The following is a 26,008-nucleotide window of genomic DNA, read 5'->3' as shown; positions in this document are numbered from 1 at the left end:
CGCGATGGTTGGCCGGGTCCTCAAGCCCGCCCAGGAGAGGTTCTCAGTCCCAGAGGCGGGCCGGGAGGCAGCAGCTTGGGCGGGACTGGGCGGAGCCGAGGAGCTCGCGGAGTCGGAAGCGCTGGCCGGAGGGGCGGGGAAAGGGGCTGGCCCGGAAGAAGGAGAAACCCTGAAAAGAAAACAGCAACAAGCCGAGCGGCTGTGACAGAGGGGAACAAGATGGCGGCGCCAAAGGGGAAGCTTTGGGTCCAGGCCCAGCTGGGGCTCCCGCCGCTGCTGCTGCTGACCATGGCGCTGGCCGGAGGCTCGGGGACTGCAGCGGCCGAAGCGTTTGACTCGGTCCTGGGGGACACGGCGTCCTGTCACCGGGCCTGTCAGCTGACCTACCCCTTGCACACCTACCCTAAGGTAGGTTGGCCCGGCGATACCGGGTTTCTCTCACCCCTAGATGCCCATCTCTCGGCTTTCCCACACCAGTGTCAGCTCGGGGACCCTAGTGGCGAATCTACGCTTCAGCGGCTCCCCCACCCCCACCCCCCACGGTGTAGCTGCAGTTTTCCTCCCGGGTCCTGCCTGCACCCAGCTCCTGCTGTAATTGCCGGAAGTTTGTGCTGCAGGACTCGGTGGTAGGCTGCGGGCCACAAAGATGAGAAAAAGGCGAGCCCTTCCTTGGGAGCCCGTGGGGCCACGAGGGAGTGTATGGCTTGATGGGGCAGAATGAAGATGAATGCGAGGTCCTGACCTACTAGCAGCGCGGGGGGTGGGGAGGAGGAAGGCGCGAGTGCACGCGTGCACACAATGTTGATTTCCCGTGTTTACTGCGCGCCTTTCTGGGTCGGGAGCCCGACAAGCTGACAGTCCAATGCGGTCTGAAGTATGAAGTCAGCCTCGGGAGTTGTGAGACGCACTGGAAGGGAGGACTCCTGTGTGTATGTGTGAGGGAGAGACTCCGCCGCAGGATACTGGATGTGTTCTTGAGGCAGCAGTTAGGTATATTTCTGCCTTCAAAAGAAATACAAAGTAAAATAAACCTCGTCACTCAGTGCAGAAAATGAGGAATCTGTGGACTGGATCAAAAAATGCGACTGTCCTGTGGAAGTTGTATACTCTGTAGCTAGAGGAGGGAGTCCTACCCCTGGCTTCTCCCCGTAGCCGCCGCCTAGCCTTTAATTCTACCTCCTTAAGTTGTTTTTCAGCTTCTTATGAATTGTGTTTACTCAACATTCTAAATTGCTTGGTGACTCTCCCCACCCCTTTCCCATATATAATTAGGGCATGTACCCTTCCCCACCTTGCCTTGTAAGCACTTTCGCTGATGCTGTTGTTTTGGTTTTTTTTTTTAATCCTTGTTTTCTTTCGTCTTCTGTGTGCTATTTGCTTAACCATTGTGGCTATCCCTGTTTGCCTCCTTTAGCTACAGAGTGGCCAGGATGAAAGTTCCAGTGACTTAATATTCCATATTGACAAGTGCTTTTGGGTCTTTGATATGAAAATTGTAAATTCCGTACCTTCCAGCATTTTGTTTAGCTTACATACCTGAGGGATACTTAAGAGAAACTAAGAGCTGGGCATGGTAATGGACACCGGTAATTACAGCCTGCAGGGGGCTGAGGTCAGAAAGTCATGAGTTCAAGGCCTGCCATGGGCCAACCTTGGGGAGTGAGGAGTCTCAATCTTCCTGCCTCTGGTTCCCCAGTGCTACTGGGATTACAGACATGTATCACCACATCAGATGCCTTAGGTATTGTTATAACATTGACTAGTTCCTAATAGTTGATGCAATATCAATAGGTCATTTTCACCTATTTATTAATGCTGGGGTTTTGTTTGTTTTTGTTTTAAGACAGAGTTTCTCTGTGTAACAGCCCTGGATGTCCTGGAACTCACTTTGTAGACCAGGCTGGTCTCAAACTCAGATCCACCTGCCTCTGTCTTCTGAGCACTGAGATTAAAGGCATGTAACACCATGCCCAGCTATTAATACTGTTCTTATTCAGAACTCCAACCAACTCATTGGCTCCCTGTCTGTCCTGGTCTTAAATTTATTTTGTTTTTGAGACAGGATCTCTTGGAACTCATTACCGTCCTCCTGCCTTACCCTATGAATTCTAGGATTATACACATATTTTGGGGTGTTTGTTTGAGACAGTGTCATGACATATAGTCCAAGATGGTCTTCAACTAACTCCCAATTCTTTTGCCTTCATCTCCTAAGTGCCTAGGCTGATATCATGGGCTTGTCCACTTCACCATCTCAAAACTGACTCTTATTGGGCGGTGGAGATACATACCTTTAATCCTAGCATTTGGGAGGCACAGACAAATGGACCAGGCCAGCCTGGTCTATAGAGTGAGTTCCAGGACAGCCAAGGCTACCTAGAAACCCTGTCTAGAAGATAAACAATACAAAACAAACAAAAAGGGAAATAAAAAGTTAATCTTCTTGCCCAAGGTCCTGAACTAAGAAATAGTGGACTAGAAATTGAATCTTCAAGCTGGCTACTGTGTGATGCCACCATCTCATAATGAAGTTGAGTTACAAATAGTTCTGAGTTATTGTGCATTGCAGTACAGGGAAAAAGCAGGGTGTGCTATAAAAAGGAAATGAATTCAAAATCTCACATTGCCTCTGTTTGATCTGATACTATAACTGGCAGATAGAAATTTCGTTTTAATGATGTTATAATTATTTATTGTAAGAACATAGAGTTTGTAACTAAATATTTTAAAATTAATACTTTTTGCCCTTTGTTCTCAAAGATTTCAGTTGTATGAAATCTGGGTTCAAATGTAAGAAACATGACATAGTAATAACAAAACTAATTAGAGTCAGTGTGGTAAGTTTCTTATAGGGTATGGGCTTCAGAACCATGCAAGACTGTATATAGTCCATTCCCTGCTGCCTGTTAACTGTATTCCTGTGTCTTAGAATTTCATTGTGTAAACTGTAGGAAAACCACATATTTGCAGAGCCAATGTGAAGACTGAGGCTAATCTGATGCTTTTAGAACAATGCCTAACAACCATAGGTAGCCGTTTCTTCTCTTACTGTGCAGTCAGATTTGTGCACATTTGCATTTGTAGTACTAAGAAAATACTTAAAACCAGGCATATAGCTCATGCCAATAAGCTAGCGTTGGGAGGCTGAGGCAGGAGGATTGCTGTGAGTTGTAGGCCAGCCTGGGCTCCAGAGCATGACCAGTCACAAACAAAGTAAGCCAAAAGCAAGGGAAAATAGGTAACCTGGCTTAGCTAAGTTAACTAAGGGTAAGAAAATGTATATGAAAGCTATCAAGGTGGCATTGTTGTTAATGACCTTTACTTACTTAGCTGGCATTCATTATGATGGGAAGCACTGTTTCCTTGTGCTCTGTATTAGATTATATTTTCTATAAGCTTGCCAGTCACTTGGGATACATAGAGCATGAAATATTTACCCTATTTGGATTATATTCTGTAGAGTACAAAATAGTTGAAATTTGAAATTCTTGCTTTTTAAAAAAGATTATTTTTTGGATGACCCCAACTAAGAATCTAAACAATAGTGGAGAGGCTACCTTAAATGCCCTTCCCCTATAATAAGATTGATGACTACCTTATATGCCATCCTAGAGCCTTCATCCAGTAGCTGATGGAAGCGGAAGCAGACACCCACAGCTAAACACTGAGCCAAACTCCTGGAATCCAGCTGCAGAAAGGGAGGAGTGATGAGCAAAGGGATCAAGATCAGGCTGGGGAAACCCACAGAAACAGCTGATCTGAACAAGGGGGAGCTCATGGTCCCCAAGACTGACAGCTGGGAAACAGCAGAGTACCCAACCAGAACCCCTGAACGTGGGAGTCAGTTAGGAGACCTGGGCAGTCTATGGGGCCTCTGGTGGTGGATCAGTATTTATCCCTAGTGTATGAATGGACTTTGGGAGCCCATACCCCATAGAGGGATACTCTCTCAGCCTAGACACATGGAGGAGGGCCTAGGCCCTGCCCCAAATGATGTGACAGACTTTGATGATCCCCCATGGGAAGCCTCACTCCCTGGGGTGGGGGGCATGGGAGGATGGGAGGGAGAGGGAACTGGGATTGATATGTAAAATAAGATTGTTTCTAATTTAAGTTAAAAAAGATTATTTTTATCTTTTGTGTTTGGGTGTTTAGCCTGCATGTCTGTCTGTCGACCTTGTGAATGCAGTGCTGGTAAGCACCACAAGAGGGTATGGATTCCTTGGAATTAGAGTTCCAGACCCTGGTGAAGGGGCCATGTGGGTGCTAGGAGCTGAGCCTGGATTCTCTGGAAGAGCAGCCAATGCTCCTCACCACTGAACCATCTCTCCAGCCTACTCTTTGTGGGTGTTGTATAATAGATTGTGTTAACACAGCACCTGACACATTGCAGGTGTTTATTTACTTTATGATTAATGTTATATCTATCAGTTTAAGGTAAAGTGAATGTATAACCCTTCCTAGTGTGCAAGATTAATATGAGAGTATCTTTATTCACAACCTAGAGAACACTGAGAATCTGAGGGGTTAGTAACTTACCCCAGGTTGTGCAGAATACGTGGCAAGGCTGAGCTTTCATGGCTGTGTCCCGACCCACTAGACTTCAACATGCCATATGGTTTTCTGATGTTGTTTCTGGATGACTTTGGGATTGGTTTAACAAAAGAAAGACCATGTGAGCTGGACATTTTGTCACATGTGAGCAATCTCAATACTCAGGAGCTGAGTGAGACAGGAGATTAAGAGTTCCAAGCTAGTTGGGACACAGAGTAAGTGTATCTGAGAATAAAATGTCATCTGGTATAGTTCATGGTAAGAGCTCTTACTTCCTGCTTCCTGTGAGCAATATAAGGAAATATGTGGTGCTCCAAAACCACAATTCTTTGGCTGTTTACTAGGCCTGTAAACTGTTAATGCTGATCATACATGAAATGTAGTTTTTAACTTAGCAATAAATGCAGTTAAAACCAAGGTCACAAAATGTGCCACCTCCAAAGTTGTATAATAAAACTTATTTCATGTTAGGCTTACAGCCATCTCTTCATATGGGTTGTTGCTGCTACATTAGCTTTAGTAATTCTTCTGGGGAAAGAATACACACTGCTGTATTCCACGGTTGCCAACTGGAATATGCATGTTTTCTCAGTAGGTGCCTGCCAGTTTGTACACAGTAGATCACACAGAAAGTTTCAAGAGCTCCCTCATATACACTAGTTTATTTAAAGTACTGTATTCATCAAAACAAAGAAAAGTTTGTTGAAAATAGTTTGTTACTATTTTCTAAGCATAAAGAACCATCCTAAGGGAGAAAAAAAGAACCATTGTATTTTGATTTTTCATACATACCTCTCAATGCTTGTACTTGTTATTTTCTACACTTAAAACATTTATTATAAAAATAAAAAACATTATTATGATTATTAATGTTACCAATATTTATTAAGCACCTCGTATGTCTCATACTCTTTGGTAAGATTAGCAGTCTCCCAGAATTATATTTTGGAGATCATAGTGTTGTCTTATTTCATGATGAGAAAACTTGAGATTACAACAGGTAAAGTAACTTGCATTGTTTTTTTGTTTTTTGTTTTAAACCAGAGAAATTTAATTCTGGTCTAGCTGATTGTAGTAACTGTTCCGGTATGTCACCCTGTTGCTCTTGTTTGCATTCTCAGTTCAAGTAAGCCATTTAAAAAGTAAAAGGCTGGATAGTGGTGGCACACGCCTTTAATCCCAGTACTTGGGAGGTAGAGGCAGGTGTATCTCATTGAGTTCAAGGCCAGCCTGATCTACAAAGTGAGTTCTAGGACAGCTAGGACTATTAAAAACAGAAAAAATCCTGTCTCGAAAAACCAAAATAAAAATTGTTGGGACTGGAGGATGGCTCAGCTGTTAAGAGCACTTATTGCTCTTGCAAAAGACCCACCTTCTGTTCCCTACAACTATGTGGCAGCTCACAAACTCCTCTTAACTCTGGTACTGGGGTTCTGATGTCCTCTTTTGTCCTCCCAGACCCCTGCACGTGCACATATGTACATAAATTCATATGGGCTCACACACACACACACACACACACACACACACACACACACACACACACACACTTTAAAAAAATCTTTCTTTTTTTTTTGTTTGTTTTTGGTTTTTGAGACAGGGTTTCTCTGTGTTGTTTTGGAGCCTGTCCTGGAACTCTATCTGTAGACCAGGCTGGCCTCGAACTCACAGAGATCTGCCTGTCTCTGCCCAGCTGTCATTGTTGTTTCTATTTCCAATTTTCCTGCCTATATTGTGGCCACAGAATATACAAAAAGGGCGGTATTTTTAGCTACTTGGCTTTTTTCTTAGTATCACTTTAAAATAAGAAATAGGGACTCACTTGTTAGAGTGCTTGCCTAGCATGCACAAGACTGGGATCTTAGTCTCTAGCATCATCTCTAGGTAGAGACAGGAAGATCAAAAATACAAGATCAGGAGCTGGAGAGATGGCTCAGCAATAAGAACACTAGCTGCTTTACTAGAGGACTTGGATTTAATTCCCAGCACCCACGTTACACCCACTCTTGTGTAATTCTGGTTCCAGGGGAATCTAATGTCCTCTTGTGGCTTCCCCAGGCACTGCATGTAGGTGGTAAATGGACATAACTTGCCAGCAAAATATTGATATACATAAAATAAAAATAAAATGCTTCTTTAAAAACAAACGTGTGGGGGGCTTGGGAGGAGGGGGGAGAGGGAGAAGGGATTGACATGTGAAATTATAATTTTGTAAAAATAAAAATAAAAAAAAACATGCATAGGGAGTTAGAAACTAGCCTAGTGTGTGTGAGAAATCCTGTCTATAACCAAATAATTCAAATTAGGAAGTAAAACCATCTTTTTCCCCCTTTTAGTATAAAACTTACTGTATAGTTTAAAATAAACACCAACTTTGCTTACTTCTTGACCTTTTTTCCAGCTGAAAGAAAAATCTTATTTTTGGTAATTGTCTTTGTTTTTGAACTTCCCAGGAAGAGGAGTTATATGCATGTCAGAGAGGTTGCAGGCTGTTTTCAATTTGCCAGTTTGTGGATGATGGAATTGATTTAAATCGGACCAAATTGGAATGTGAATCTGGTAAGATACTATGCTAATGACATCAGCTGTGCATAACATTGGGGCTTTTTTTGAATTGAGTTATGCTTTTTATGTATTTTTCCTAGAAAATGACAGACATCCTGTTTAAACTAGTCACCCACCATATTGTGATTATAAAATTAGAGTTTTAATAGATGCTGCTAAAAATGTCATGGGCTTTAATCCATCTGTGTTGAGACAATGTTTATTTTGTGTTATGGGTAGTACTCCTTTGTTTAAGCAAGCATTCTCTTTAGACAAATGCAGAGGGAATTATCCAACTCATAATTCACCACTGCCTTTTCATGGACAGGATTAATTTCCCTAAATCTGTCAGTCAGTCAATTGACATAGCTCCAATGTTTTTACTGAATCGGGCCTTTGATTCTGAAGTGTTTAATAGAGTATTCTTTATCAGTCATGCCAGTAAAAATAACCAGAGGCTTTGTCACCAGGTAACCACTATTCCTATCTTTTGGTGAAAGAGATATGTTTGATAAAAGAAACCTACAATCAGGACACAATGAACATTTAACTTTGTAAAGAACTGTAATGGAATCTTGTCCTTTTTTTTTTTTCTTCAGTGTGGTCAGTGTAGCAGGGCACAGCTTTCCCCTGACATGGTTCTCACACAGTGATAATGTGACCTTAGTTTTATAGCTGTCTTCTCACTGGCCATCTTTGTATATTCATAGTGCCTGTTCATGTAATGAATCTTTTTCTGTACTTCCAGCCAGCTCCCAAATAATGGCATGGAGGCTTCTTATTAATTATCAAAGTTTGACCTATAACTTAGGTTTGTTCTTAACTGTCTCTTATAACTTAAATTAACCCATTTATATTAATCTATGTTCTATCATGTGGCATTACCTTTCTTCCATCTTACACTTCCTCTCCATGTCTCTGGGATTAGCCTACGAGCTTAGATTCCTTCTCTTCCTTTTTATCCCTTAAAATCCCACCTATCTCTCCTGCCTAGCTATGGCTGTTCAGCTTTTTATTACACCAATCACAATACACCTCACACAGTGTAAATATTCCACAACATGTTCATTTTATCTAGAGCCCCTGAGAAGTATTTTACAGTATGTGAGTTGAGAAGAAAAATAAAATTTCTATAGTGGTGAAATAATATATCACAAGAAGGAAATGGCCAATGAGCTAAAGGAAGTGAGTGTATCTGATAGAGCCCATTTCAGCTTTTCTTGTCTTTTCATCGTTGAGGATCAAACCCAGGATTTAGTGTATGCCAGGCCTCTGAGCTATGGCCCCAGCCCTATTTTAGTCTTTAAAATGGCTCCATTTTCTTAGAATTTAGAGTAATAAAGTGATTGCTTTGTTACCCCCACTTGTTGTTGTGTTGATAGCTTTGTTTTTCACCTGAGCAATCACAAATATTTATACAAATAACTAACATACCTTATTGTTCAATCTCTTGTATTAGGTAGTGCATTTTCCATTTTAGACTTATAGAAATCCAGCTGGGCCCAGAGGCCTCTTGTAATCCCAATTATTTGGGAGGCTGAGGCTGGAAGGTTCAAGATTTGTTTGGACTACAGAGTGAGTTCAGAGCCAATCTGGGCAATCTGGGCAACCTTGTCTCAAAATTAAAAAAATAAAAGAGAACTAGAAATGTAGCTCAGTGGTTGGATACTTACCTAACTCATACAAGGCCTAGAAAAAAAAAGAGGGACCTAGAAAAATCAGTAGTCAGGGGTTTAGTTCCTCAACCTAGGTTGAGGGCTACAGCCAATAAATGGTGGTTTTAAACTTTCAGTGGCAACTTAAGGGCACCAGTACTTCCCAGTCCACAAACTTTAGCTGTGAGGACCCCTTATATGAATGTCATCATATAGCCAGAGCCCAGGTATAAAATTAATAGAATTGTACAGGAGACATTGGACTTGTAGGAGAGAGATAAAAGAGTTCCATTAAATTATTTCCTGCTATTGCAAATTTGGCAGCTCAAAGATATGAAATATTTAAGTATGTCTTTGTATCTTTACACCCTTATAATATGCCAGACCCCTTTTGCAGCCTTCGTCTTTACCACCCTTCTCTTTCTAAGAATTTGCCTTTTCCTCTTTCAGCATGCACAGAAGCATATTCCCAACCTGATGAGCAATATGCTTGCCATCTTGGCTGCCAGGATCAGTTGCCATTTGCTGAATTGAGACAAGAACAAGTAAGAGACAATACTGCCTCACCAAGCTGCCTGCTTACATGCTTCAACTTGTGTTACATGACATGGTCGTTGCCAGTGTGGTCTTATTTTACTGTTAGATTTTATACTTAGTTTCACCAATCAAAATTACTTTTGCCGATGGAAAAGTTAACATAATACTGCCTTGTTAAAAAATATTTACTTACTTTTAATTATGTGTATTTGTATGGTAGGGGATATGTACATGGGTGCAGTATTTAAAGAGGCCAGAGGCTGGAGTTACAGGTGGTTGGTTGTGAGCCACCTGACATGGGTGCTGCGAATCTGACTCAGGTCCTCTAGAAGAGCAGTACATATTCTTAACCACTGAGCCATCTCTCTAGCCCCCTGGAATACTTTCTTAAAATGCTTTTCTATTAAAAAATTGTATTTGTCCCCATAATCTCACAGTCCATGGCTAAGAGACATTGATTTTTGAGTCCCTTTCTCCATCCCCTTTGCCACTGTCTTAAGACAGACCAGCATCATTTGTCATCAGTATTGCTCAATTAACTTCCAGACTGTTTTTCCATTTTAACCCTTTCTAGTTCTTCCTTTATACGGGGCCTAGATATCTTTCTTTCTAAGTGGAAATCTTGTCATCCTTCTGTCATATGTAATTCAGTAGTTCCCAGTTACATAGAGGGTTGAGTACAAACTGCCTATCATAGTGTAGTTCCCAAGAACCTCTGTACTGTCATCTCTGAAATTTCCTTACACCTCATGAACTTTATCCCAGGGAAAAGACCTCAATTTTTAGAAAAATTTTTTAATTAATTAATTTTGGACAGTAATTTTTCAGTGTTGTGCCTAAGAAATATAGTCTGTTAGTAAGAGGCTCAAGAGACAGTGTGTACATTCCTGAAGTATGTCTCTGTTTTTGTACTCTCCATCTGTGGAAATGCTCCTCTGTGACTGTTGGCTTTGTTCCATTGTGCAGCCAGGTTTGCTCAGCTGAAGTATTGTATACACATACAAGAGTGTCAGCCAGAGTTACTCAGCTAAAGTATTTTATATACATACAAGATACCAGCCAGGGTTACTAAGCTGAAGTATTTTATATACATACAAGGATATCAGCCAGGGTTACTCAGTGGAAGTATTTTATACACATACAAAGGTATGTCCTTGAATTTTGTTAATATAAGCATGTAAAGAACTTCACTTTGTTCACCATATGGCATTCCATATCAATAGCTCCTTGTTTGGGGCATGACTTCTGTAGGCAAAATCTCATGAAACCCAGGTTGGCCTTGAACTTGATATATAGCTGAGGGGGACTTGAAACTTCTGGTCCTTCACCCTTGATTTTAAGATTGCAAGCTTGAGGTATCACAGCCAATTGTTTTTGAACATGGAGGTTCTTTCTAATATTTTTCTTTTATGTTATATATTTTATACATTTGTGAGTATGTCTATAGAATAAGAACAAAAGACTACAATTGCTAGGTCGGGCGTTGGTGGTGCACGCCTTTAATCCCAGCACTCGGGAGGCAGAGGCAGGTGGATCTCTATGAGTTCGAGGCCAGCCTGGTCTCCAGAGCAAGTGCCAGGATAGGCTCCAAAGCTACACAGAGAGAAAAAAAAAAAAAAAAAAAAAAAAAAAAGACTAGAATTGCTGAAGTTTGTGAAGTTTTAATTTTGAGGAATAGAGCAAAGTTGCCCTCCATGGAATTTGTACAAACTTTTTTTTTTTTTTTTTTTTTATTCTGGCATGATACTTTCTGTTTCTGCTCCTGTTCCCATGTGTCTAGCGAACCTCTGGCTCGGGGAAGTGTTATTTTCTTTGTGAAATCTTAACTGCCTTCACCCCTATTTGTAGTAGACTCCATCCTTACATCCACACACTGCCCTGTGTTAACCATTTTCCTGTATAAAATACTCTGATTAAACACGGGTACATTGATGATTAAAATAGATATGGTGTGTAGACAAGACTTGCTTATAACCTCAGCTTTCAGTATTGCAAGCCTGAAGGGTTGCAAGTGTGAGGTTAGCTCAGGCTACTTGGCAATATCCTATCTCAAAAAATAAAAACAGAAATACCTGGTCTCTGATCTCTTTAAATTTGTAACCTCAGTAAATATTTGGTTGAGTGAATTTGTGATAGCCCTCATAGCCGTTAGATGGAAAACTGGATCCTGAATACAGATCTTCTTATTCTGAAAGCTGTTCTTTGCACTGTAACAGCTCTTGATGACGTCTCTCCTGAGGTAAGATGAGCCAAAGCTATCCCTGGATCGCAGCAGTCCACATTCCGAACTTGTGCTCTGGCGTCAATGTTGCTAATAAATAAGTTAAGGAGTCAGAGTTGGAGGTAGATTGAGATGATGCCAGTGGGTGTTAAAATCTTGGCAGTAGCACCTGTTACATATGTTAATACCATAAAATACCCCCTCAGCATTCACTGTAATCAAGTCTCATTATCTGCATACATTTTTTCCTTTGATGTTCATAAGACGTGATTTTTCCTACATGGGAACATTAAGGATAAGAATAATATGATTTGTGCTTTCCCATTCAAATGTGTCATTTGGTGGTCCTTATTTAATGAGATCTTAAGAGTCTCCATGTTTGGGGCTTATCCTGATAGGAGGTGGGCTGTGTATAAAGGTGTTTGTTGGTGAATTTAAGTATCCTAGGATGTTAAGCTTTACCATAGTTCACTCGTATCAGCAACAGCGTTTAGTTATAATGCTGATGATTGTGATGTTCCTGTAACCATCTGTAACCTTCTCAGGAAGATCTGGATCATCTCTGTTGTGTTGTTCTCTTGCATATACTTATTATAAATAATATATTTCTTATTACTTAAACATTTTTGTTTGTTTGTTTAGCTCATGTCCCTGATGCCAAGAATGCATCTCCTTTTCCCTCTAACTCTGGTGAGGTCGTTCTGGAGTGACATGATGGACTCTGCACAGAGCTTCATAACCTCATCATGGACCTTTTATCTTCAGGCTGATGATGGAAAAATAGTTATATTCCAGGTGACAACTGTTCCTCACAAATTGACCTAAATACAGCAATAGTCAATGAACATGTATTACATGATTGTCTTGGCACAGAACCGTGTAATTGATCACTTAAATATTTTTGTCAAATAGTGCTGCTTAATTGGCCTCCCTGGAAACATTGAGCAGCAGGACACAATGTAATTACCTTTCCTTCTGTCCCTTGAAAGCCTGACCTCAAGCTCAGTGGTTCTAAATTGATCTTCTCTGTTTTATAGTGATTAAATTTATTAAGTGAAAACTCTAGATAGGAAGGTAATCATATACTTTGAACAAAAATAGTGACATATAAAACACAGACACTAGAAAATGGCATTATGACATGATAACATAATACTTAGTTTATAATACTTTTCTTCTGACCTCCTGTAAGAGAACTTGTACAGAGGTATTTTGCCTTCTAGAGAGGTAATTTTTCTCTTGTCTAATAATTTACTGTGTGATAGGTACTACTCTAGAAAGTTATCTCAGTTGTCTTATCGTTCCTATGAAGGATTGTTCCAGCATTCTGAGGATGCCAATAATTGGGGATGCTAATTCCCTGGTGTAAAATAACATTGTGCTGGGTATTGGTGGCGCACGCCTTTAATCCCAGCACTCGGGAGGCAGAGGTAGGCAGGATCTCTGTGAGTTCGAAACCAGTCTGGTCTACAGAGTGAGCTCCAGGACAGCTCCAAAGCAATACAGAGAAACCCTGCCTTGGGAAAATAAATAAATAAATAAATAAATAAATAAATAAGCAAATAAATAACATTGCATTTGCATATAACCTACAAACTCCCTCCCTATATAGTTATGGGTCATTTAACAATGCGGTTTTCTTAAACTGAGATTGCTATAATATTGCTAGGTGATAATATTATACAGCATTACTGTTGAATATCCAGACAGTTAACTGAAAAGTCATGCAGCATACAACTGCACCTTAATTCATCTGATTATAATACCTAACACAGTGTGAAATCTGCACAAATAATTGTTACTCTGCATTGTTTAATAACAGGGAAACATCTAATGCATACTCAGTACAGATTTTCCCCCGTGATTGGTTTAATCATGGATATGAAATGCAGTGACATAGAACCCATGGATATAGAGAGCTGACTGTTATCTGAAGTCTTTAAATAGTTTCATGAAGTTGTATTACCCCTGCTTATTGATGAGGAAGCTGAGCATTCAACTTCCTTAAAGTCACACTGCCAGTCACTAATAGTTCAGCTCAGATTCGGGGCACTTCAGCTTCTAAACCCATATACCAACCTAACATTCTGTTTCCTTTTAATTCAGTAAGTTCCTCATATTTATCAGTCAACAGATTGTGTTGTAACACTATCTTCCTCTCAAACTTTAAAAAAAATTACTTATTTTTATTTTATGTGCATTCGTTTTTTGACCTGCATATATGTCTGTGTGAGGATGTCGGATCCCTTGGAGCTAGAGTTACAGTTGTGAGCTTCCATGTGGGTTCTGGGAATTGAACATGAGTTCTCTGGAAGAACAGCCAGTGCTCTCAACCACTGAGCTATCTCTCCATCTCCAAGTCATGGGTTTTAATTATTATTGCCAGTTGAGTGCTTTACTGACTACTTTGTGATTTTTAGCATTATCCTGAGTTTGGGTTTTCTGTGCTTAATTGATGGTAAGAAAACACAAGAATTTTCTCTTTTAATTTATCCAGAAACTCTTTGTGTCTCAAAGCTGGTTAACATAAAAGCCTAAGTGGAGCCCTTACCAATTCTTCAGAGGAAGAGAGAAGTATCTCTTTCTCTAAGTCTTTGTCAATTCTAATGTAACTTGGATGGAGAAAATCTCTTTGCAGAGGCTCAAAGATGTAAAGTGTAGAATGTTTGCCCGTAGTGTGTCAGCTGTAGAGTTGGAGAAGAGCAATACATCTCAGGTGAGAAAAGAAGATAATATATAGAATATATATTGTTAAAGATTTAGTCAGGCTGCTGAATTATTTCTGATCAGCTGAAATTGGAATTCATTTTTACAAGATAATAATATTAAAGTATAGTGGTTACGGGCTGGAGAGATAACTCAGTGGCTAAGAACACTGATTTTTTTCCAGAGGACCCAGATTCAATTCCCAACACCCACATGGCAGCTAACAATTGTCTATAACTCCAATATCAGACAAACATGCAGGCAAAACAACTATGCACATAAAGTAAAAATATATAATTTTTAAAGAAAAGTATAGTAGTTAATGTGTTTTATTCTTTTGCTGTGTGTACTTCTGTAACTTTTTTTCTGTTTAAATGTTGGTAGTATAGATCTAGAACTTGTTGCTAAAATCAGCTTCTAAGGTACAAATGACTTAATTGCTTTCATTATCATTTTAGTCTAAACCAGAAATTCAGTATGCACCACAGTTGGAGCAGGAGCCTACAAACTTGCGAGAACCATCTTTAAGCAAAATGTCCTGTAAGTTTTATTCTAAATAGACAGATAAACCTTAGCTGTCAGATCTGTTGTGATTGTCCCCTCTGACTTCTAATGCACTGATCTGGGAATCCTTCTGGGGGGTTGCAATCCTGGTGATGCTGCTAGCATGGGGACCACCCAGAGAAGTTCTGTTCTAAATACTGTTTCAAAGCATGCTTTGGATATGAACTAACCAAGCAGTGGGTTTTTTTTCCTAATAAACTAAATAGTGACACTACCTTGAAAGTATGAGTTCCCTATTCTCTTTTTATTTCCATGCTAGATGTGAATTTTAAATCATAGGAACATCAAACATCAGGCTAAAGCAGAGCTTTCCTTTGAAAATGTACTACCTTATTTTACATATTGATATAATTAACTTACTGATTTTATTATTGAGTGGGAATGAGTAATAATACTAACATTAGATGGTCTTAATTAGAATAAAACAAATTCTGTTGCTTAATTAACATATAATTAACAGACAACATCAGTATCAAAAACATTTGGACCAACCATGGTAATATACATCTTTAATTCCAGCATTAAAAGGCAGAGGCAGGCAGATGGCTGAGAGTCCAAGGCCACTCTGGGCTACATAACAAACAGCATTTGAGAGAAAAGCAGGAGATTCATAATATGGTTTTTGAGAATACCATTTGGTTTTTGAGGAATTTTAACACATAGAATGTGTCAGATTACCTTCACAAAAATTACCTGTAGGTTGTACATATTTAGAAGTCAGTGAAACTAGCATTTAGAATAAACATTTCATATACCTGTGCTTTATTATTTCAGATCTACAAATGAGAAATTCACAAGCACACAGGAACTACCTTGAAGATGAAGAAAGTGATAGCTTTTTAAGATGCCTATCTCTGTATGTATTTCTTAATATATACACAAAAGATAAAGTCTGGTTTATGTCAGTCATCCTGTTTTTGTTATTTTTAAAATAAATATAAGTTATATATTATGTGTATATAAAATAAAAATAAATTCTAGCCAGGCAGTGGTGGCACACACTTTTAATCCCAGCACTTGGGAGGCAGAGGCAGGTGAATCTCTCAGAGTTTGAGTTCAGCATGGTCTACAAAGTGAGTTCCAGGATAGCCAGGGCTACATAGAAAAACCCTGTCTCGAAAAACAAAACAAAAACAAACAACCAAAAAAAAAAAAAAGAAAAAACGTGGGCCAGTGAAATGGCTCCGTGGTTAAAGGAACTTACTGCCAAGCCAAAAATCTGAGTTCTGTTCCTGGGACCCATATGGTAGAAAGGGAGAACCAGTTCCCATGAGTTGTCCTCTGACCTCCACACTTACGCCATTGTTCGAGTGTGGTCGCTCCCCACATGGATAAATAAAATACAATAAAAGTTTTACAAATTAACACATACAAATATATGGGGTATGGTGTGCTGCTTTGATACATGTGTGAATCATATAATGATCAGATAGGATAATTAGTGTACATGTCATGTCATACATCTACATGTCTTTGAAAAATCCTTTCTTGCAGCCATTTTGAAACAACACATTACTGTTAACTGTGGTCACACTGTTGTTTGGTAGGACAAAAATCACTCTCCTTGCTGTAGTTTTATCTGTTGACCAGCCTCTTCTCTTATCTCAGATCGTTTTTTTCCACAGTACAAGGGAGTTCTTATTAGAATTCCTTGATTTGTATTAAGAAATGTCTTTTCCAGACAGTTAAATTAAGCTGCCCTGGGGCCTGGAGATGACTTAGTGGTAACCCCAAGCCTGACAATCTAAGTTCCATCATGGGACCCACATGATGGAAGGAGAGAATCACCACCCACAAGGTGTCCTTTGACTCCACACATGCTAGGTTCAAAATAAATAAATTAAGCTTGACTTTAAAGTGTGTCTGAATGACTTAGGGATTGGATTTTAATCTGCATGGACAGATAAGCAGTTAGAAGAGATAGGTAAGTACTACAGACGAGGAAGAGCTAGGGGATGTCAACTCTGTGCCAGGAATTCCTAGGGGACAGTAAAACGGGGTGGGAATGATGGCTGTCTTCTGCCCTCCCTCCAAGGAAGAACTGTTAGGCATTCCGATGGAGTGAAGTGGGTTTTATCCAAGTGTATGTGCTTCTGCTCATAGGCATGCTGATTGAGCCCTCTCCTCTCCTTGCCCACAGGAAAAGGAGAGGTATAAAAGGCCATGCATTTTGTTTTCTACTGTATTGTGTACCAGACCAAGCATTTTAATAAAGCTGCAAGCCGTTTTGTTTCACAGGGAATCATTCTGGTCGAGTATGACACTACAGTGAAATTCTAGAATTATGTGTATCTACATATAAATCATATACATATACACGCATGTAAGTCATCTTGTGTGTGTGTGTGTGTGTGTGTGTGTGTGTGTGTGTGTGTGTGTGTGTGTGTGTGTTTACAGCTTATGAGAGTTGGTTTTCTCCTTCCACTGTGTGGGTTCCAGGGATCTAACTCGAGCCATCAGAGCTTGGCAGCAAGCGTGGTTAAGCTGAGCCATCTCACTGGCCCTAACTTAACAATTTAAAAGTAATCTATTTTTTGAATGTCTTACTTAGAAAACAACTAACTTTTAACTAGAAGTTTATTCTCTAGAAGTTTCTGTGTATAAACATGAATTATTATAATATGTCCTACATTTGAATAAAGAGTGTCAGAAAGAATCTTGTATATAATGGATAGATAGGGACCAAGCTGGAGAGCTGTGAGCAGGAAATTATGAGGCTGGATGCAGGGCAGTGGGCAGGGGGATCAGGAGGTTGTGGAGATGGTTGAGCATCTACAGGGTCTACTTTGCTTTGCTGTGCTGTGGATCCAGGCTGAGGAAAAGGATGCACGTGGAGATAAGCCCCAGCCTTCTGTCTCTTAGTTGCTGCAGTCCAGATGCAGATGTGTCCTCCCTCATAGCAGTGAGCTCTACTTCTAGGACAGGACTGGACCGTGCAAAGGAGAGTGCATGATCTCCCATTAACATTTCTTACTGTTACCTTTTAAAAATTGGGATGTTTAAAACTTAGCATCAAAGGGGAATTTTATGCTTTCTTAAAGTCTGCTTCTTTTGAAAGTAAACCTAAAAATATTTTACTTATTTGAGTATGGGTGTGTACACAGCACATGTGTGGAGATCAGAAGACAATTCTCTTTCTACCAGGTAGATTCCTGAGATCAGGCTCAGCTCCATTTCCAATAGCTGATGTCGCTCTTTTGTTGGGAGACAATGACCAGCATGCCATTCCTTAGGGTATTACAAAAAGTGATGGATCAGTGGTGATCCATAATTATAGGTCCTTTGGCCATGAATGAATATATTAGAATTAAGGATTGTCACAGGTTTTGAGAGTCTTAATGGCCTCTTTCCTTGATTGTTTTTAAACATAAGGAAAATATAATGGTCACAAAATGCTTTATAATCCATTTACTCTACATGTTTGAAATGTTATGGGGAATTATTTATTTATTTATTTATTTATTTATTTATTTATTTATTGGTTTTTCGAGACAGGGTTTTTCTGTGGCTTTGGAGACTGTCCTGGAACTAACTCTTGTAGACCAGGCTGGTCTCGAACTCATAGAGATCTGCCTGCCTCTGCCTCCCGAGTGCTGGGACTAAAGGCATGCACCACCAACGCCTGGCTGACTTCTGAAAATTTGTTTTGAATTCTGTCATAAAATAAATGATCATTTCATAATTTACCTTAACTTTTAGAGGTATTGTCTTAAATGAGTATCATTCCAATAACCTGCAAATTAAGAAACATTATGTTTAGTTTATTGGGTACTTGCTTGCTTTGCCTGTTAGTAATTAGAATGAACGTATTCTTCAGGTTTATGGCTCAAACTTGTAATCCTAGTGAGGTAGGAAGATGGCAGCCCCAGGTCAGCCTCATCACACACAGAGCTTGAGGCCTGGGCTACATGACACCTGTCTCAAAAGGAAATAAAAATGACCAGGCAGTGGTAGTGCACGCCTTTAATTCCATGGTCTACAGAGCAAGTTTCCAGACAGCTAGAGCTGTTACACACAGAAACCTGTCTCACAAACAAAACAAACAAAAAAATATAAATAAAAATGCTCTTTGCAGTAATTTGATGGGGGTGTTATTTTTTACTTTATGTTTTTGTTTTGTTTTTTAAAAAAAATAGGGTCTTACTATATAGCCCTGACTGTACTAGAACTCACTGTGTAACCCTGGCTGTTCTAGAATTCAAAAATCTGTCTGCCTCTGCCTTGGGAGTGCTGGGATCAAAGGTGTGTGCCACTATACCCAGCAATGTGAGGTAATTTTATATACGTAGTAGGAAATATGTATGTCTGATTTCATCATTATTAATTATTATTGTAAGAGATATGTGGCAAGGCTACAGAAATTTTAGAAACAGAAGAAAGACAATCAGATCATTCTAATAAACTAGATATAATATCTCCTTGCAATAAATATGTTTTGTTAAATGATTGTAGATATAGTACACAGAATTTTGTATTCTGAGTGTGTGAGGCTTGTGACTGACTGTTGTTGTTTTTGCAGTAACTCTGGGTGGATTTTAACCACAACGCTTGTCCTCTCGGTGATGGTGTTGCTTTGGATCTGTTGCGCAGCTGTTGCTACAGCCGTGGAACAATATGTTCCCCCTGAGGTAAATCTGATTTTAACCCTTGGGCTACTTGAAGATGGAGCCACAGAATAACCATTTTAAGTGCCTTATTTGACTAGAAAAACAAGAGCCTGCTAATAGACTGAGAGGTTTTATGGTTTTACTGAGGTGAGGTTGGTACACATGAAAACCACACATTTATACCCTGGGTATGGTGCTCCCACATTGCATTGACAAATCTGTTGATTGGCTTGAGCACACTGCCCCTCTCTGCTTCTCAGAGACCAAAGAGACCTGCTGGCATGGCTCAATAAGCTGGGATTTGAGAGAAGACTACAGAGACACTTAAAATTAAAGAATTAATTGCCATAATATTGTTTAGAAGCTATGAAACCAGCCTTTGATTCTGATTTCCTGTGTTCTGGTAGCTAACCTCATAAAGGTTAGCTACCTCATAAAAAAAATGACTTGCTTCCTTGGTAATTAAAATTTAAATGGTCCAAGAAATAATTGTTAAGGTAAAGGATGTTTGGGGGGAAAGCTGTGATTTGCTGATTCAACTTAGTTTCCAAGAATACCAAGTTATTTATATAATTAAATGTGGGATAATGTCTGTTGACATCAAATCTATCTGAAACAAGCGAGAGTTCTGTATGTCTAAAATACCATAGGGAAAAAGCAATGAGGAAAATGAAAATAGAATCTGCAGTAAGTCATTGGCATGATATAACAGGTAAAGGTACCTAGAACCTGGGACAGGGTGCTAACTACCACCAACTTTGTCTTTAAGATTTATAGAATATTTTCTTGTATGTCAACCCAACCAGCCATATTCTATTGCAAGATTTTCCCCCTTGTTTGCTTTTTTTCTTTCATGGTTTTTTTTTTTTTTTAATTGTGTATGAATGTTTTGCCTGTGTATATCTATACCTCATGTATATGTGCCTGGTGTAGGCATCAGATGGCCTGAAACTGGAGTTAAGGAAGTTGTGCGCCTCCATGTGGGTGCTGGGAATTGAACCCAGGTCCTCTGAAAGAGCAGTCAGTGCTCTTCACTGTTGATCCAAAGCTGGGATTACAGGCCAGCACTACCATCCTTGACTTTTTTTCTTCTTAATTTTGTGTGTGTGAATGTTTTGCCTGTGTGTGCAGTGTACACAGAGGCCAGAAAAAAGTTTGGATCCCCTGGAATTAGAGTTAACAGATGGTTGTGAGCCTCTTTGTGGTTTCTGGGAATCCAACCCTGGTCCTCTAGAAGAGTAAGCAACCAGTGCTCTAACCATTGCACCATCTTTCCAGCCCCTGTGCCTGATTCACACAGTGGGTCTTATTTTATCTTATGTATGAGCAAGCTGCCTTAGAAAGTCTAAGTGGTGTTTCTGTGATAACTTAGCTATGAAGGCATTCAGGCTGGAGTGAAGTTCATGTTCAATGTTTATTGTGATGCCAGGATTTCATGTAGCCCAGGTTGGCCTTAAATTCACCCCATAGTCCAGGATGACCTGAACTTCTGATCCTCTTGCCTCCAATTCCTGAGTGTTGGCATCTTGAGCATGTGCCACCAGGTCCATATTGAACCTATGGCTTTGTGCCTGCTAGATAAGAGCTTGACCAACTGTGCTGAAGGGTTTCAGTGGTTTTTGTTTTGGGGAATATTTTTGTTGGTTGGTTGGCTTTGGTTTTGCCTTTGGCTGTTTGAGATGGGGTCTCTCCATGTAGTTCTGGCTGTCCTGGAACTCAACACGTAGACCAGGTTATCCTGGAACTCACAGCGTTTCAAGTGCTGCAGTTAAAGGTGTGTCCACAGAGCCGGGTGTTGGTGGCGAACACCTTTAATCCCAGCACTCAGGAGGCAGAGGCAGGCGGATCTCTGTGAGTTCGAGACCAGCCTGGTCTACAAGAGCTAGTTCCAGGATAGGCTCCAAAGCCACAGAGAAACCCTGTCTCAAAAAAACAAAAAAAAAAAAGGGGGGGGGGTGTGGCCACAGCACCTGGCATTTGCTTTTATTATGAAGTCAGCACACAACAGAAGGTTTTATCATGGCACACTGTCATTAGCTTTTGCCCTCATCTGCCCCCCTTCCTGCTGCTCTCCCTCCAGGTGTTCCCCTCTCTTCTCCCAGTTAGTGCTCTGCCTTTAGTGCATGTGTCTCATCTTTTTCTCTATTTCCCACCTCCTTTAAGCACTTTCCCCTCCCCTTTCTAGTTGCCTTTGTTGTTGTTGTTGTATTTGAGGTAGGATCTTACTTGGTAGGCTGTGCTGGGCTAGAATTTACTATGTAGTCCAGGCTCTTATCATAGCAAGTCTCTGAGTGCTGGGATTGCAACCTGGTTTGGTAAAATGAGTAAGAGGTGCAAATAGTAGTTGTACAAAATGTAATGGAAAGCACTGTGCTAGGGTTGTCAAATAAGGCTTTTAAATGGGGGTTTGGGGGGTATCTTGACCTGAACTTTGAAGAATAATAGTCAGATGTGGATTAGCAGAATGGAAAGTAGACAGTTTTACCCAGGTACAGAAAGAGTACATTCACTATTGGGGGATTATGTTAGTTAAGAGTTGGTAAATTTCAATAGAATTAACCTATGTATTTTAACATTTTTTGTTCCATTTATATATGTATGTATTGTGTATGTGTGTGGAGGTGTGTGTGTGCACCAAAGTGTGTAGAGGTGAGAAGACAACTTGTGGGAGTAATTTTTCTCCTTCTACATGTGGGCCCCAGGATTTGAACTCAGATAGTTAGGCTTAGCAGACAGCCTGAACTCATCTGTTTATGAGTGTGTTGGTGATGTCTTTTTGCTACATTTCTTATTTGGTTCCCAAGTGTGTATGTTTAAATATTTATTTAATATTTGTATTTGATAATTTGGGGATCAAATTAAGGCTTTGCATATTCTAGCCAAGTGCTCAATCACTGAACTGTATTCCCAGACACTTAGATTTTAGCCATTTATTTTGGAATTCAGTATCTTGCATAGAGTCAGCTTTGCTTACTACTCCTTTTGAGCCTCTTCATGTACTAGAAATCCTCACAGCAAGAAATCAATAACCTGTAGTAATAAGTCCTTAATTGACCTCACTCCTGTGAAGCCCTAGTCCCTCCCTTCTTGATCCATATTTGTTCTTCGTACCCTGTCAGGCACTCTGTAAAATGAAGATACACATGGACATTGGTCTGCCTCTTGCCAAGGCTAAATTGCAGTCTTTGAGTGGAATTTGCCTTGATAAATACACCACAGCCTATATTCTGCTCACCAAACTTAGTTGACAACTCCTGACCCCTTTCTTTTGAGCACTGTTCCAAGAGTTTCCAGGTGTTTGCCCCTTAAATCCTCACTGCAGCCTTGTGATGTGGCTGCTATTGTCATCCCTACTTTCCAGATAGGAAATCTGAAACAAATTTTGAAACTGTTTCACATCCCAATAAATGGTAGAACCATAAAGGGCACTCAGCCTATCTCCAAAGCCATTGATCTCTTTGTCTGGTCTGGAGTCATAAGCCAGACATCAGGAGCTGCTGTCCTTAGTACCCACTTTGACACTGGGAAAGCGGACATCTTTTGGACTCCTACCCCCTCGTGTGATTGGGAAGTACTTGTTGAGATGATCTCACACAGTTCCTCCCTTTCAGATACCTCTTGTAAAGATGTATTCTGTGTATGGGTGTGTGTGTGTATGTGTGTGTGTGTGTGTGTGTGTGTGTGTGTGTGCGCGTGCGTGCGTGCGTGCGTGCGTGCGTGCGTGCACACTCATGCCAGTGTGAGTTTATGTGAGGAGCCCATGGAGGCCAGAAGAGGGCATTGGACCCCTGGAATTTGGAGTGCAGGTGGTTATGAGTGGGTATGTGGCTCCTGGGAACTGAACCCATGGGCAGCATTCTCTCAATTGCTGAGTCATCTCTCCAACTTCTCAGGTGACTTGATCTTTCTTGTGACAGGTATCACTGCTCTGATGGGTTTTGTTTAGATTATTGTAATTCTGTGAGACAGTTTCTCCATTTTTTTCTAAGTTCTTTGGGGGAACACTGTAGGGAGTCACCCTAGCCCCGCCCAATAGTCCTGGGGCAGGTACCAGGTGGACCTGGGGACTCGCCCATAAGGGCGGGGTGAAGGAAAGCCGGGATGACGAAAAGGGGGCTTCTTAAAGGACTGCACGTGGGGACGGGGCTCTCTCTTTGTTCTGGCTGCGCTGGCTGGGTTCTTAACCAAGCACAGCCGGGTGAAACACAGGCCAGAGCTAGGTTCCTACCTCTTTTCTGCTTTCATCTTTCATCCTTTTAGTTTTTTTTTTTTTTTTTTTTTTTTACTTTATTTACATGTATATGTGTGTGCCTGTTTGTCTGTATGTGCACCACGTGCACGAGGGGCCTAAAGCAACCTGAAGAGAGCATCAGATTTCCTGGTGGAGTTAAAGGCATTTATGAGCTGCCCAATGTGAGAACTGAACCCAAGTGCTCTGTAATAGCTGCAAATGCTCTTAACCACTGAACCATCTCTTCAGACCCTGTTTTATTATCTTATTGAAAATAACACTATGAGAAATTGTATATATTTATGAATATCATTTTACTAGTGTTGGAATGTTTCATTTATAGTATGTGCTGTTAGAGACATTTAAAGCAGTACATGTCATTTTCCTTGTAAGACAAGTTAGACAGCTGCAGCAAATCATTTCCTTACTGAACAGGAGAGTTAAGGTCATAGGGGACTTGGTCACTTGAGGCATCCATCGAAACTCTAGAATGAAAGCTCTTGATGTGGCCACGTTAACTTCATTTAAACCAAATCAACTTTACTGGTACTCATTTGTTATCCTTCTAAAGATCTAAGTTAGGACATATGGAAAACTTCCTTGGGCCATCTACAGGGGACTTAGTCTCATCCATAAAAGTGCTCCATTCTTGCTGGATAGTGGTGGTGCACACCTTTAATCCAGCTCTTGGGAGGCAGAGGCAGACGGATCTCTTGAGTTCAAGGCCAGCCTGGTCTACAGAGCTAGTTCCAGGACACCCAGGGCTACACAGAGAAATCTCGTCTCAAAAAAACAAACAAAACAAAGCAGTCCCCCCAAAAAACATGCTTCATTATCGAAGATAAGGATAGAATTTTTCAAACGACTGTATCTTACTGTACAGCCATGGCTGGTCTGAAACTCGTAAGGAGCCTCCTTCCTCTGCCTCCCAAGCACTGGGAGTGTGTACCACCATGCAGCTCTAAAGATGGAATTGTTATTTGGAAACTTAGTTGGAGAGGTCCTAAGCATACAAATTAATGACGCATTGATTTTTCTTTTGCAGAAGCTGAGCATCTATGGTGACTTGGAATTTATGAATGAACAAAAGCTGAGCAGATACCCAGCTTCTTCTCTTGTGGTTGTTAGATCTCAAACTGAAGATCACGAGGAAGCCGGGCCTCTGCCCACCAAGGTGAATCTTGCTCATTCAGAAATCTAAGCTTTTTTAAAGAAGTGTCATTGACACATAAACTTCCATTCCTCATAGAGCTTTTTAAAATGGTTTCATTGGACATAGGCCTTAAGAAATCACTATTTGAAATGCAAATAAAGTTGTTCAACTCTGTCTGTGAAGACTTTATTTGCTGTGACTTTACCTGTATTTTTCTAGTCATTTAAGACACGGACATTGGGTTGTATTTTTATTTTACTAATATCAGTAGGTATTTTGTTAGTTGCATTAGCTTTGGTTTTCTTCTGTCTTAGCCAAATTCTATGAGCTGATCATTGTCTTCCCCACCTCCTGCCGTACCCTGCAGTCATCTTACTTAATAAGCCGAATGCTTAGGATGTGATGCCTCTGCCTAGAAATGGCCTCCAAATGTGTACTCCAAATATAGCAGAAAATGTTATTTAATGACACTACATTTTCAATTGTATTGAATTGAAATCATTAAACTTTATTTGAATAATTATGTATTGAAACTTGAGTTTCAGACTTTCTTGTTCTTTACCCTTTCCGAGCCCAGAGAGTCCTGAGGTGCTGTGTATCTGCTTCTCTGTGGCAGGTTGACAGCTGGGGTTGAAGCAAAAATAACCTCCTCAGAAGTGGCATTTGATGTGATTTTTAAAGTGTGTGTGCGGTGGGTGTGTGGTGTGTATAGGGGACATTTGCATACCAAAGCATGTGTGTGGGGGTCAGAGGACAGCATTTAGGAGTCAGTTCTCTCCTTTTATCGGGTTGAGGCTTGTGCTTTCCATGTATTTCTGCTGGTGCACTGTGTACCCAGGCTAGTTTGGGAGCTTCCTGCTTGTTCAGCTTTTCCGTGTGAGTTCTAGGAACTCACATGACAAACTCAGGTTGTTGGACTTACACAGCTAGTGCTATAGCCACCTCAGCAATCTCTCCTGAGGTTCCATTTTGATGTGGTTTTGCACATGTTAGAGTTGAAAGAATTTTCTCAAAGGAATTATTTGTCCTGTTTAAAATAGCATCAAGATATTTCTAGAGAAAATGACATTTTAACAGTAAAAAGTATTCTCTTGTGATACAGGGTTACGTATATTTGACTTTGTAGAATCTGACATTATTACCTTTCTTTTACCAGCAGTGATAGAGATTTTTTTTTTTACTTTTTTAGATATTTATTTTATGTATATAGGGGTTTTGCCTGTATATATGTGCAGA

The 26,008-nt window shown here is 40.3% G+C and overlaps 1 protein-coding gene across 1 annotated transcript; it reads left to right on the top strand.

Moving 5' to 3' along the window:
- Positions 1 to 153: 153 nt before the first annotated feature.
- On the top strand, positions 154 to 25,305 carry Tmem59 (transmembrane protein 59). The gene is made up of 8 exons (XM_027402362.2): positions 154 to 408; positions 7,008 to 7,113; positions 9,204 to 9,298; positions 12,154 to 12,306; positions 14,676 to 14,757; positions 15,556 to 15,637; positions 19,301 to 19,409; positions 24,665 to 25,305. The coding sequence occupies exons 1-8, from the start codon at positions 220 to 222 to the stop codon at positions 24,818 to 24,820; spliced, it is 972 nt and encodes a 323-aa protein (XP_027258163.1). The 5' UTR covers positions 154 to 219; the 3' UTR covers positions 24,821 to 25,305.
- The last annotated feature ends 703 nt before the right edge of the window (positions 25,306 to 26,008 follow it).

The sequence above is a fragment of the Cricetulus griseus genome, chromosome 2, assembly GCF_003668045.3.
Source record: "Cricetulus griseus strain 17A/GY chromosome 2, alternate assembly CriGri-PICRH-1.0, whole genome shotgun sequence".
In the NCBI taxonomy this organism is placed as follows: Eukaryota; Metazoa; Chordata; class Mammalia; order Rodentia; family Cricetidae; genus Cricetulus; species Cricetulus griseus.
Note: the sequence above shows the minus strand (reverse complement) of the source record. Positions and strands in the feature narration are given on the sequence as shown.